At 27.3% G+C, this 14,996-nt stretch overlaps 2 protein-coding genes across 3 annotated transcripts in view; both read left to right on the top strand.

The window, feature by feature from the left end:
- Nucleotides 1–14,996, top strand: part of Ctsk1 (cathepsin K-1) — a gene marked incomplete at its 3' end in the record, with an annotated part of 32,139 nt that overhangs the window by 6,975 nt on the left and 10,168 nt on the right. Inside the window, 1 exon segment of the mRNA NM_001135939.1 lies at nucleotides 14,045–14,065. Within this exon segment, the coding sequence (NP_001129411.1) occupies nucleotides 14,045–14,065 (21 nt within the window).
- On the top strand, nucleotides 5,052–13,928 carry LOC100164923 (group XV phospholipase A2). Of its 2 annotated transcripts, none has more exons than XM_003243690.4 (8): nucleotides 5,052–5,250; nucleotides 5,726–6,026; nucleotides 11,120–11,262; nucleotides 11,326–11,557; nucleotides 11,618–11,845; nucleotides 12,937–13,108; nucleotides 13,167–13,286; nucleotides 13,351–13,928. In XM_003243690.4, the coding sequence occupies exons 2-8, from the start codon at nucleotides 5,945–5,947 to the stop codon at nucleotides 13,571–13,573; spliced, it is 1,200 nt and encodes a 399-aa protein (XP_003243738.1). In that variant the 5' UTR covers nucleotides 5,052–5,250; nucleotides 5,726–5,944; the 3' UTR covers nucleotides 13,574–13,928. The 2 variants fall into 2 exon arrangements, with proteins under 2 accessions (XP_003243738.1, XP_008181879.1); XM_008183657.3 differs by lacking the exon at nucleotides 5,052–5,250 and adding an exon at nucleotides 5,409–5,559.

Raw genomic sequence — 14,996 nt, forward strand, 5'->3', positions numbered from 1 at the left:
TAGTTTGATACAGCATATATTTTAATGAGAATAACTTTGAAAAAATCAATTATCAACTTTACTAATTTATACCGTATTACTTTGTCAGTGTTGGTTGAATTACTTTTGAAAAAGTAATAAAATTTACTTGTACAGTTAAATATTTTTTATCACATTGCATTCATTTTTCATTCAAAAGTAGGGACGTCATAAATAATGTACTTTTTTTTAAAATTAATTGCAAAATTATTACATAACAACTAATAAGTATTAGGTATACTGTTATAAAAATTATATAGGAGTTTAGGTATAACATTAATGATTTAGGTACATTGTTAATCACTTAATGTTATACATGAACAAAATGTATAAGTATTAATTCCTGGGTTCTTTAATAATATTGTTGGTTACCAGAATAGTAAATAAATTAAATTGATTTTTAATAACGGTATAGCCTCTAGATAGAACCCTCTATTTTTTGTCCATCATACATTTTACATTCATAATTTATTTTGATAACAAGGGAAATAACACATAATTCCATAAAAATTACTTTTAAAAAGTAATTTAGTTACAATTGCGTCAATTGAAATAAAATATGAAAATGCTACAGCATTTCTGCAAAAGTAATTTTATTAGAGGAATTTGTAATTTACGTTATGTTATTACCTAAGACTGTACCTAGTAAATAAAAAGGTATACAAATTACATTAATTCACTGTTATAGTTGTTAAAAAAAAAAATTATTATTAAGAAAAAAAATATACATTTACATCTAAAAAGTGAATTAAATATAATTATTTTTGCAAATTAACGTTTTTGATATCAACTCGGTGTTATCATGAGTAAACAGGCACCCATGGCTAGTGTCAATACATTGTTGACATACTGTAACCTGTTTTTTAGCAGAACACATTTGAAATTTGTATCGTCGTTCTATTATAACTTATCCAGTTATCTTGGCCATCGGCAACCATTACAATTTCACAAAATTAGGGGTCCAAAAAATATATATCATTGAAAAAGGGTATTGCACATTGTATAATGTTATGATGTAATGTTTCTTATGTAGTTGTTCTGTTTGTTATGTTGCTATAACATTATTTTTGCTTCATGACAATGGTATGAATATAATTAGTATAAATATAAATATAATTAGGTATAAATTAGTACTAATAAGGACATAGGATTATTATTTTAAAAAATATAATTTATATTTATAAATATTTTCCATGATTTTAATATTCCCAAAAGTTTTTAAAAATAACATCATTTATAATATGTAAAACTAGTTAGTTTTTAACAAAATCGATTTTGTTTATTTTGTGTAACAAAAAACAACTGTAGATACATTTTTGTTTCACATTAGCCTTTTCTATAAAATTTACACAATATTTCCAAAATATTTTGATTCTTAGCTATTTATACTTTATATACATTTTCGATTTTTATTAGTTTTTTTTAAAATTATTGTCAATAAAAAAGTGTTTGGTATATATCAGGAGCCTTGTACTAAATGTTCACGCTTTTTGACCCAACAAATAAAATTTTACTGATATTTATAGAAAAAAAATATAAAAATTTAATTTAAAATTGTCCGTAAACAGCTCAAAACGAGTCACAATATTTTCAAGATTTTATGGTGTATAAAATTTAAATTAAATTATAAACATTCGGTCACATTTTTATGAATCTAAAGTTATTCGTTTTTGAATTACAGCAAAATTAGAAAATCGCCACATGAGAAATCGAGTGAAAATCCAATCTTGTAAAAATATGAACTACAAACGCTCATAAAAATGTAATTTGACTTTCTTGTAGACATTTTTTTTTTCGAGGTAGATAAACATGAGAAATTTTGTATTACATTTTAAATTTAAAATCTTTGATTTAAAAAGAAAAATTTTTATGAATTTCTAACTCGAAATAATTTGCTGATTATTACGCATTTTGTCAAGATTTTAAATTTAAATGATTATCGAAGCATTTTTACAGTCCTAAAATGTAATGACGGACAAAAAATATACACATCATTGTAAAATCAATACATTCATCGCTCTGCCCAGAATCTAATACCAAAGATCCGTTTGCATGATTTTTTTCATGACCATTTAAATTTTATACATTGACAAAATTTATTAAAATCATGATTAGGGGCGGCTCCAGAGACATGGTAAGTCATAATTTTCAGAAAATGTCGATGATTTTTTTTTATAATTTTGTTTTTGACAGTATAAATTGTTGGTGTTGTCCATGATTATTGATTACGATCATACTATGCAAAGTGTCTTATACTTTAAAATTAATAAAATGTTAAATTTTTATAGTTTAAGTTTGAAAATTTTAAACAAGGTTTCTTATAAGTAGTTGTATGCAAGTATTTACTACTTAGATATATATATATACAACTGCAGTTTATTTGTTATTTTTTATATATTGCAGTGTATACGTCAGGGGTGGCAAATATTTTGACACTACATGCCAATTTTTTTTTTATTTTAAGCGTCCTATTATAAATTATGAAAAGGGGTACATAATATTATGAGTATACGGCTATTTATCGGTTAATAATGATTATTCAATTTTATCTATAGATATTTATATAACATTGTAATGTTATTTATTATAAATAAATAAATATATATATATATATAATATAAATATTTTAATGTTTTGCGTGCCCTCAAATTTACTAAATTCCTTAAATTCCTGGTAAACGCCGATCGCTTTCGAATTTCCGACGTAGGTAGACACTATTAAACACACACAATTATAATTTAACACTATTATTGTTTTATCCAACATTGACCGCATCAAGCGATCACCTAAATAATATGTCATTAGGTATTATATATTATCATCGCTTAATCTAGTTTCTATTTTGCTACATCTATACTAAAACTTACTGATTAAAACTTAATACTACCTTTTGTTACACATTACATACATGTTTACTTAACCTAGTTAATAAGTTCAATATTAATAACGTTCATGTTTATATATTATGCAACAATAGCTTCTATATAATATATAAGATTAGGTATACAATTATTATAGATATAAAAATTGCATTAGGTAATATTTGCCAACTTACTGATATTGGGTTCACTATTTTTTGGAACAAATATTTTGTGGACCTATGCATATTTTTTTTTAAATGTATAGTACGGTAATTTTTAAGTGATTTATGTGCATTTTCAAATATTAATATTTTACATACCTACTCAAAACTCACTTAAAAATTAAGATAATGTTCTTACATTTGTTTGATATAATCGGTCAATTCACTCTAATATTTAAGTTAAAAACACAAAATTGAAACTGCTGGACGTAAATGTTGATATATTATTCATTAATAAGACGGAGATAACATAATAATATGCGTTTTCTACGTCCTAAGCATTGCATGTTTTAAGGAGTAATAATTAGGCAATTTATATGGCATGCATATTTTTGGGCTTTGTGTTAGTATATTAATTTTGTAAGTATAGTAATTTAAGTATATACATTAGTGAGTGTAATCCGTTATCGGTTCTAACTCTCACACTTTTTCACGAATGAAGTTTACACCATATTTTTATTTTATCATTTTTTATACTTGATAAAATTTTATTAATTATACCTATTATCAATTTTAATTTTTTTAGTTTTAGATTCTGAGCGGAGCTATGAATGTATTGATTTTACGTGATGTGTATTTTTTTTTGTGTCTGTCATCACCGTATGGGAGAGTAAAACTGCTTTGATTTTCTTCAAATGTTAAAATTATTTAGGTAGGTCGTAGGTACCTATACTATAATAAATAATACTAGTATATTTTTGCGTTAAACATTTGTGACCTAATCAGAGAAAGAAAATTTAAAAAAATATTGTATATTTACAAAAGTATACGAAGCAGATAGATAAAATGTGGCACAACTATCGGCTGACTATAATTTCTACAATAAACACTGAAAAAAGTGAAACATTAAAAGTCATTATTAGCTTTAAATTTTGATTTCTGATATTTTGTATTTTTATACGATTTTTTTTTAAAATGAATTTGTCATTAAATATTATGAGATAAGTAACGATTTATAACGTATATGATATTATGTTTTAATTTTAATTTTAATATACCTATTACACTATTACAGTATTACTTATATACCTAGGTACCTACAATTTTATATTATTTTGTTTGGCCATATCTCTATTTATGAACTACGTATAAAAATTAACTGTAAGTGAAAAGGCAACAGTGTAATTAACTACGCAATTCATTCACTAAGGTTCGTTATTTATTACCTGATTTGGTTCGCAATTCGTGTGCGCCCCTTTAAAATCTGATATGCCCAAAATGAATGCAAATGTAATTTAATTATTTTACGGAATTTTAAGGTTGTTTAAAATGTAAAATTAATAATCGATTTCCAAAATAGCTTAGATATTTTGTCAAAGAATTTATTTATTCAATAAAAATTAAAAACGGACACTGCGAAGCGTATATTGTGTAATTTACCACTGCTTATATTGATATAAAACGTATGACAAATACGTTGTGTACTGCGATCGCCTTAATATTAAAGGTAGGTAAATAATAATTTTTTTTTGTGAATAATAAATGTATAATATAATACATAAGCAGAACGACATATTATTTTCTGAATAAGTTTCTGATCTATATGCCATATGGCTGTACGCAACAATTCAATATAGGTAAGTGTAATATACTATATGATAGCAGCTCATAGTATTTTATTCTGTGGTATTTGACACTGAATTACTGACAAATATAGTTCTATATAATTCAATCGTATATATTAGGTAGTAATAGTTACGCTAATACGCTATGTCGCAACGAGAATGAATTAAGAAATCGTTCCATTTCCACTATAGCCAATAATATAACCGTATAGGTAACTGATAATATTGTTTGATCTTTGTCTACCTATCCATAGTTTAGGCAGAAATGCCGCCGCCGATGAAAATAATAACAATAACCATGTGGCGTGATCTTCACCTAACCTTCCCCCCCCTCCCTCACATCAGCCTTTGTCTGTGAGTGTGTGACTGATGGCATTCAAGTCCTTGCATTAGTTGTAGGTATTGCTTTGTTAACCGCCGCCGTGCACGGGATACGGACAACAACGCTCGCAGCGTTTAATAAATAGATAAAATAAGGATTCTAGTACGTAATATCAATTATACAACGATAAAGAGACACCGCCCTCATACGCTTATACATGCATTAATGTCGATTGACGAATTGTAAAATTAATTAAATAACAGGTAGGTACGAATATTTTTTATAATTTATACTTTATAAATCAAAATAATGATATTTTCGTTTTCATTAGAATTTATTATTCCGAATAAAAAGTTTAACTGTCGATAGTCATTCCAATATTATATTATACTATAGTCTATATTATTATTATACTATATAGTTTCGATGGAAGGACGATTAATCAACCAGATAACCGTGATCGATATTGTACCTGTTTAATATTATATATTTCACACAATCGAGCGTTTTGATTTTAATATTATTTATAGTCGCACGCGACCACGGCTGCCGTCGTTCCGATATTAAAATAGGTACCTATTAATATTATATTACACGGCTCTAATTAACCTTCCTCGTCGTCGTGTTGAAAAATTCGCGGGCAGTGATTTAAGATTAATATTTAATCGGATCTATGGATCTGTGCCGCATGTGCGCGTGATAAGAAAATAATTATTTGTTTATTGTGTTTGATGATAGTGGGCTATAACAACAACAGCAGCCAGCTGCAGTCAGCACCACCACAAGCGGCAGCTGTACTCTCGGTCGGTCGAAATCCTTGATCGCTGTCGTCGTTTGTGTCGCCTGTGACCAGTGACTGCCATGCGTGTATGCGACGGCTGAAGTCGTGAACGGTGGGCCAAGGCGCGTCCGAACTATCCTGGAGGGCGCCGACGCCCTCAGACGCTAACTACAACAATGTGGGCCATTAGCGGCTTAGCCTTCGTTGTGTGGCTGTTGACCGCGACATCCGCTTCCGCCAGATATCCGGTCATCTTGGGTGAGTCTTGGCCTGTGTGCCACCGTTGACCGTGCCGGTGGCTCTGTGTTTCCACCTGTCCTATTGCTGTGCGTACTGCTTTGACTACGGTCTCAGTCCTCGGTAGTCCTCAATTCTCATACCGTCTCTTTTGATGTTTTGTGTCCTTACCGGGCTGTGCCAATAATTCTTCTTCTTAATTTGCAATTTATGTAATATGTTTTTTAAGACACCAAATAAAAAAACTGTTTTATGGCTTTTCAAATATCATTGAAGTAGGTAGGTACCTATATTATGATTTATCATTATGACCTGAAGGTCATTCTCTTTACAAACTAAAACTTTTTAGCTATTGATCATTAAATTATTTATCATTATTCAACTCTTGTTCTAATCACATTATTTTATCCACTTAAAAAACAATGACGATAGGTAGTTAAATTAATTACCTATGCAATTGATCGGTAAATAAGCTAACCATTGTAATCGTATGTTATTAAAAATATAATAGACAACATTAATTGTTGGAAAGGTATATCATAATTTCAAACTTATTAACCAAACATAATAAAGTTAAAATATACAACAATAAAATAATTAATTCTCAAGTATTAGCTTTAAAAATAATTTGAATTTGATTTGGAAAATTATTATATTTTAGAATCATGCCTAATATCAAGGTTAAGTACCTAATTTATTTATATCACTTTTCAGATAAATAGTATAATATGATAAATGTATTTAACAAGAATTCCTTATTATCTACATGATATTATGAATTAATTTTTATTTATGTTGCAGATATTATTATATTACAATTGATTAAAAAAGTTTTAATAAGATTTTTTTTTTAAATAATTTTTTAATTCAAACCATACATCTTTACTAGTTAGCTGATGCATTTTAAATATTACATAATTAATAAATCATAGTATAAGGAATAAGATGTATGCTCAACAAAATCAGTTTTTTTGTTCTAGTTTGTGCATGCGTATCGACTTGTGTTTTTGTGCATACTGCATTATATAAGATAAAATATAAACATGTGATGTTAACTTAAGTATATTGTTGGTTGCATTAATATTTTTAATAACTATTGTTTCTTAAAAAAATATGAGCACTTTTATCACTGAGCAATGAGCATACTTCTTAATCCTTTAGGTACTACAATTTAAATCAAATGTAATTATATAAAAAACAATTTCTCTCAATTTCAAACTTGTTTATATTTTATCTATTCTATAACAAGAAGTCTGTGAACTAATAAATTTAAAATACCGAACATATTTGATAAAAATAATATTTCAACACATAAATAATACTCTACTCATATTTTTTAGAATTAATAACAATTCCTATAGTACAATAATTTTACATTTGTCAATTATTGACTATTTTACTATAAGTTATAACTTATAAACAATAAAAACGATAACATAAAACCGGGTTGACCATACTATGCTCTACAATTAGAACCGATCACCGATAAAGGTGTTTATATTTGTTTTAATACCATGGGCGTAACTAGGATTTAATAGTTACAGGGGCTAGAGTCCTACAAAACCAAAGTGTAAAATAAAATGTGAGGGCACGGCCCCCCCACATCCCCCTAATGAGCGTCACTGAAATTTAGTTGTTACAAAAAGTCCTCTAAAACCAAAATTTAATATAAACCATAAAATCAAAGTGTAAACTCATCATTAAAAACAAAATGTAAATAATAAAATATATTTTACTTTTGCAAATATTGTTAAAATATCATCTTCCTTTATTATGTTAGATAGTTGACTTTCTATATTAATTAAAGCCAGATCACTGAATCTATCTTGAGACATAGTCGATCTAATGTAGGTTTTTATTCTCATACATGAAAACAACCGCTCGCATGTAGCCGAACTTATGGATATAGCGAATGAAATCTTTAACAATTTATAAACAGTTGGATAGACCTCCTGTTGCACAACTGATTTCAAAAGTTGACATTTTGTTTTGTCATTTATACCATCTACAGAATTTTTTTGTGCATTTATCAAACACCTTTTTGCTACTTTTAGTTCTGTATAAGATTCTGAGCGGAGGCCGTATGTCAGTCTAGGTATAAGATATATTATATACTTATCAATGGTATTAAGAAAAAAATTGACTAATAATAGGTATCTATAATAAATTCCAAATTAATCATATCACAATATCCATTAGGTACTTATAATGTGTTATACATCAACAAAAAATCGTGGTACTATCATAGATACATAATAGTATACTTTAGAAGTTTCAAGTACCCACAAATAATATTATACAATCACAACAAAATAACTAAAATAGTTAGGTATTCCAGGTTTTTTAATATGTAATTTCATCCAAATTTGAACGTAAAATGACTATAAAAATAATATGTGCTTATGTATTTAAGATTTTTCGGTTACTGAATTAACTACTTACGTGGAATCTTGTTTGAAATTTTCAATCCTAAGATATAAAAGTTGAACATTTTATAAATTTTCAACTACCTACCAAATAATTATTCAATTATAATTTGATAAATTTTGTCGAAGTTCGATCTTTAAATGCTTATAAAAAAAAATTGTGCCTATGTATTTTTAATGTTTTTCAACTACTATTGTAACAATATATCAGGAGCTTTGTATTATTTTTTTACACTTTTAGGCCCAACAGAAACTTTAATGATATTTATAGAAAAAAAAAACTAAAAAAATTGAAAACTGACAATGTCTGTAAACAGCTAAAAAAAGATTCAAATTATTTTCAAAATTTTATCGTATATAGAAAATAATCATATAAACATTCAGTGAAATTTTCAAGTATCTACAGTCATTCGTTTTTTAATTACAATAAAATAAGAAAATCGTCACGTGAGAAATCGAGTGAATATCAAATGTTGTAAAAATATAAATTTCAAACGCTTATAAAAATTTAATTTGACATTTTTGTAGACATCTTTTTTTTGATAAAGGTAGACAAACTTATGAGGAATCTTGTATTATATTTTCAAATCTTAGATTTAAAATGAAAATTTTTCATGAATTTCTAACTCAAAACAATTTGCAAATTTTCGTCACTTTTACGTATTTTGTCAGTATTTGAACTTTAAATGCTTATAAAAAAAATTGTGACTATAGATTTTTAATATTTTTCATCTGTCTTTGAAGATTAAGCTTTGTAACAATGTAATACACATTTTCAAGCTTTTTTAACCAACAAATAAAATTTTATTGATATTTATAGAAAAAAAAACTAAATAAAATGGAAACGGAAAATGTCCGTAAACAGCTTAAAATAAATCAAAATATTTTAAAAATTTTATGGTGTATAGCAAATGCTAATTTAAACATTCAGTCAAAATTTTATGTACCTATGGTCATTTGTTTTAGAGTTGTACCAAAAACCTAAATCGATTTTCTCGAAAACAGATTTTTAGTAAAAATTCCCGTTTTTCCTTAATTTTTCTTGTGTTTTTCACGTCGCTTTTGAAAATTACTGAGAAATTTTTACTTTTGACCCTCTAAAGTACCAACTAGTTTCACTTTCCTATCAGAAAAGATACTATTGAAGAAAATCCAAGCATTTTTATTGTCCTAAAAGGTGACACAAAAAAAAAAAATAAAAAAAAACACACATCATTGTAAAATCAATACATTCATCGTTCCACTCAGAATCTAAAATATTAGTTTATTGTAAAATTATAAGTTATTAGAATATTAGATACTAGATACACATCAGTTTATATTTATGTTTATTGTTCATACATATATAGTTTTTAGAACTAAAATAAAAGTATAAACACATTAAATTTGTTAAGTACCTTTTTCCAATTTGTAAAGCCAGTTTTTGTAAATACTTGATCAATATCACCACATCCAAAATTTCGACAGCAAAAACAAAATGCAGCATTTTTTTCTCGGCTGTACTCGAGCCAAGAGTATTCTTTTAAATATTTTGCACTAAAAGACCTGTTTTGTTTTCCAGCTACTGTCATAGGATACGTCTAAATAGGTAATAATTTTAGGTACTAAAATATTAATTAACTTTTAAATATTTTGTGTATTAAATAGTTAACTAATACCTATTTATTTTATAATATTACAAATATTATGATTTTAATTAATATAATATTAGTAAATTATTACAACTTACATCTAAAATCGGCTTTATAGGACCAGTTTCTTTGTTTCCCAAATCGTTCACAACATCATTAGTATCTTTATTACTCTCTAAATAAATGTCTTTATTGATTTGCTCAGTTTTCGATTTTGTTGATAGTGTAACTTCTTTTGGATTAACTTCTTTATTAGAATTATTACAACCAAAAACCTGTTCAATAATTAATAATTAAAAAACAAAATTTTAACTGAAATATCAAATAATAACTATCCGAAATATTACCTCAAGTGATTGTGTCTCTGACAAAACTTCTATAGATGACAGGTTTTTTGGGTCATGTTCGTTTTTAGCACTACTTGTTTTTTTTGATAAAAAAGCCCCCCCTAAGACCACCCCCAGTTACGCCAATGTTTATTACGGATTTATAACACTGCCTAATATAATAAGGAAACGTTGATTAAACGTAGAAATATCCAACATTGTCTATCCTTTCCAGTCATTTTCAACAGTGACTAGGTAATCAAGACAATTTCTAAATTATCTATTCCGGTAACATTTATAATTACCTATACATTTTTTAAGATAAAAATTTGTTGATTTTAATATTTTCAATTGACTTAAGTTAGGTACCTACTTCTGTAATATTATTGAATATCTACCTACTTAATTATATTCATTTATAGCATTTTTTAATCGTCATAAAAATTATTGTTTGGACTTTAGAGTAACTTGAACTATCTATATGTACGTATATTTACGTAATTTAGAAAGTATGTCCTGTAGAGTAATGACGTATATTTACGTCAAGGCGTAGAGTTATGGTTATGGTGTTACATACAAAATAATAAACAAATTATTTAATTTGATGTATATTTGATGCTAAATAGCGTTGACTAAATCTCTGAGTTACTCTAAGGACGACTATTATTGGTGTAGGAATGCAGTAAATAAGTTAATTAAAAAAAAATAATTTATTATTGGTTTATTTTTAGTTCCTGGTGATGGCGGTAGCCGCATTGATGCTAAATTAAACAAACCCAGTGTCGTTCATTATTTATGTGATAAAAAAACAAATGATTATTCTAACATTTGGTTGAATCTCGAATTGTTAGTGCCATATGCAATAGACTGTTTGGTAAGTAAAGTAATTCATTTGGTTATTTTAAGTTAATAACTCATAAATTGGTTTAATAACTAGATAGATAATATGAGACTGATATATGACAATGTTACCCATACTACTCACAGTCCTCCAGGTGTAGATATAAGAGTACCTGGATGGGGAAATTCTTCTGCTGTTGAATACATTGATCCTAGTTTAACCACATTTGGCGCTTACTTTAAGAGTGTTGGTGATACATTAGTAGGCACTGGTCTTGAGCGAGATGTTTCTATTCGGGGAGCGCCATATGATTTTAGAAAAGCTCCTAGTAAGAATTATATATGAAACAATTTTTCCTACCATATTAATATAATTTTCATTTTTATAGATGAAAATACAGAGTTTTTTGTGAAACTAAAGACACTAACTGAAGAAACATACCAACAAAATAATAATACACCAGTTGTGTTCATTGTACACAGCATGGGAGGATGTATGACATTGAAATTTTTGCGAGCTCAAACGCAGAAGTGGAAAGATCAATATGTCAGAGCAATGGTTTCATTAGCTGGTGCTTGGGGTGGAGCTGTTAAAGCATTGAAAGTTTTTACCGTAGGTACGCTGAAAGAAATAAATAGAAAACAGGAAAATAGTATATTACCATTTCATGTATACAGTATGTCCCGTATCCTGTATCACCGTGGAAAATCAATGCCGTTTTTTTACAGTAATAAGTATGAAAATTCTGAATGGATAGCATAATATTCTATTTTTTTCTTCAAATGTTAAAAAATGATCAAACTTTTTTTTAGAGACAAACAAGATTATTAAATTTCCAAAATAGCCATTTTGTTGATCGTATTTTTTAAAACAGTTCAAAAAAAAAAAAAAAATATTAAAATTTAATGAAAATCGCCAAAGCTAAAGCTAATTATTATTTTGAATTTCTGAGAATAATAATTTTGTTACCTATTCATAGGGCATTAGCAAAAAAATGATTCGCATGCTTAGGTTCACTTCATGACAATTAAAATAGTTAAAAATACGTAACTAGTTTTACTATTCACTGTTCAGTAAGTGCTGAGACACAGCTATTGTTATTTTATTATTTCTATTAAAATCAAAACTTTAATTAGGTATGTATTAGTTTTGTCAGATTTAAATAGATAATTTATTATTAAAATGAAAAAAACAATTATTTTTTTTGGAATTATTATGAATTTTTACATACAAAATATCAGTTATTAAAAATTTAAGTTTTTAATCTTATAACTGAAAGCTTTCACTAAGAATTAGATAAGATTGTCATAAAAAATATCAGCGTTCCAGTTTCTGATTAAAGCATGCTAACCGTATGCATTGGTAACAAAACTATTATTCTTAGAAATTCAAAATAATAATTAGCTCTAACAAGCAATTTTCATTACATTTTATAATTTTTGTTTTTGTTTTAACTGTTTTAAAAAATACGATCAACAAAATGGCTAACTTGAAAATTTAAAAAACTTTTTTGCCTAAAAAATGTTTTGATAATTTTTGAATTTTTGAAAAAAAAAATTGAATATTATGCTATTCAATCAGAATTTCCATACTTATTACTGTAAAAAAAACGGCATTTAAATATATTGATTTTCCATGGAGATACTAAGGATGATACGGGACATGTGGGACATACTGTATAGTAAACAGATATTTATTAATTTACAGGTGATGACCTAGGAGTTTATGTACTTAGTGGCAGTGTTCTAAAAGCTGAACAAATTACATCTCCCAGCTTAGCATGGCTTTTACCATCCCCATATTTTTGGAAGTCAGATGAGGTATTAGTGGAAACTGATACAAAAAACTTTACAGTGACAAACTATAAATCATTTTTTGAGTAAGTGATTTTACGCAGCATTAAAATTAATTTTCTTAAATATTTGTTATCATTACAGAGGCATAGACTACATGACTGGCTATGATATGTACTTAGACGTTAAGCAGTACATGGATTTTGGACCACCTGGTGTAGAAGTCCATTGCTTACACGGTAGTGCAATTCAAACAGTTGAAAAGTTAGTTTGAGTTGTTATTGTCTATACTTATGTATTTTTTAAACATTTATTCATCATATTTTAGAATGATTTTTGGACCAGGAAAATTTCCGCTTAAGTATCCTAAGTTACAATATGGTTATGGCGATGGCACAGTTAATTCCAGAAGCCTAGAAGGTTGCAATTATTGGTCAAGTATGCAAAAGCAAAAAGTTTTCCATCAAGTATTTCCAAAAGCTGACCACATGACAATCTTGAAGGATGAACGAGTAATGGATTACATTGCACAGCTCATGGAAAAACTATAGTTGTCCAATTATTTTGAACTTAAGTTATTATTAAGATGTGTATAATAATTTAATAATAGTTAATGTGTTCATTTAAATAGATTTTTAAGGAAATTGTATTACTTATTTTATTTTATCAAGTACAAATTGGTACTCAAACCTTCCTTATAGTATTTACTGTAAATATTATTTTATTGTTTACTGAACATCTTAAAATACTTTTAAACAAACTATATCTTTGTTGTCCTGTGAATTAATATCCATATCCAAAGTTAACAAGTTTACTATTTTACTATATAAGAAACGGTAGTTAGACCTTAAGAATTTACCATGACTAATGTTTGGTAGCTAATATAATCTTATATTTGAATAACAAGGACTCAGAATCATTTATCAATATTCATTATGTTTTATTACTTATGACTTACAAACAATAATATTAACAAAGTATGATGGATATGTTATATCTTATAGTGGGCCGTGACTTAATCTCATGCTGTGTTGAGTGTAGGATACCTGTGATCAAGGAAAACTAACTATTCTTACATAGTTTGTGTAGGCCATAACCTCACAGTTACATTTGTCATATAATATTAAAGTAATGTGATAGTTAGGGTTGATATATATTAAATATTGACACAAGTCATAAGCCATATACCTAATTGCATAAATTATTATGGTTATTTATAGATATATTATGACAATATTAGGTAAGTAACATAATTGTTTCATTACCCGCTTCCTTAACAAAGAAATACAATTTTAAGAGGGCGCACTAGTAGACGAAATATGGCATAAAAACATGGTTTCGTAATTCAAGTAATACGGCTTATTGAAGCGGTTTACAGTAAAAATACCTATTATAAAAATTGTAGAGGAGAACTTTCTTAACAATTGTAAGAAGCCCGATTTTCGATATTTTTATTAATTAGTTGAATAATTAATCGATAAAAAGTTAAAAAAAACGTGTTAATTTACCATGCGATATTGGAAGATTGGAACAAGGTATCAAAAATCGGGCTTCTTACGATTCTAGGAAAAATTCTCCTCTACAATTTTCGTAATAGGTATTTATACTGTAAAACGCATTACAACGCCGTATTATTTGAATTACGAAACCCTGTTTTTCGGTTAAAAAAATACGCTCGTTATGTGCTGCGCCCACAAACAGCGGCAGCATTTGTTACTAGATGTTCATTTACCATCACCCCGCGCGCGATAACGACAGTACCGCACCATAGGTCAAAACAGGTTTTCTATCACAGCCGTGCGCCGGTACATAGTTTATAAATACCCAGATAAGAAAACGATTATTATTATATAATAATATTATTTTATGACAAATATTATTTCATTTGGTTCGGTTTTATATTTTATATTCGTATCCAAATTGTATACTAATAAAAACTATATTTTTGTTCTTCAAGTAATAACCGGCTTATTG

This window comes from Acyrthosiphon pisum, chromosome X, assembly GCF_005508785.2.
Source record: "Acyrthosiphon pisum isolate AL4f chromosome X, pea_aphid_22Mar2018_4r6ur, whole genome shotgun sequence".
In the NCBI taxonomy this organism is placed as follows: Eukaryota; Metazoa; Arthropoda; class Insecta; order Hemiptera; family Aphididae; genus Acyrthosiphon; species Acyrthosiphon pisum.

What these genes read in the sequence shown, in the direction of transcription:
- LOC100164923 (XM_003243690.4), top strand. Translation starts at nt 5,945, where the DNA reads ATGTGGGCCATTAGCGGCTTAGCCTTCGTTGTGTGGCTGTTGACCGCG. An exon ending in CATATGCAATAGACTGTTTG is followed by an intron (nt 11,263 to 11,325) that starts GTAAGTAAAGTA and finishes TTTAATAACTAG; the next exon opens with ATAGATAATATGAGACTGAT. An exon ending in AACTATAAATCATTTTTTGA is followed by an intron (nt 13,109 to 13,166) that starts GTAAGTGATTTT and finishes TTATCATTACAG; the next exon opens with AGGCATAGACTACATGACTG.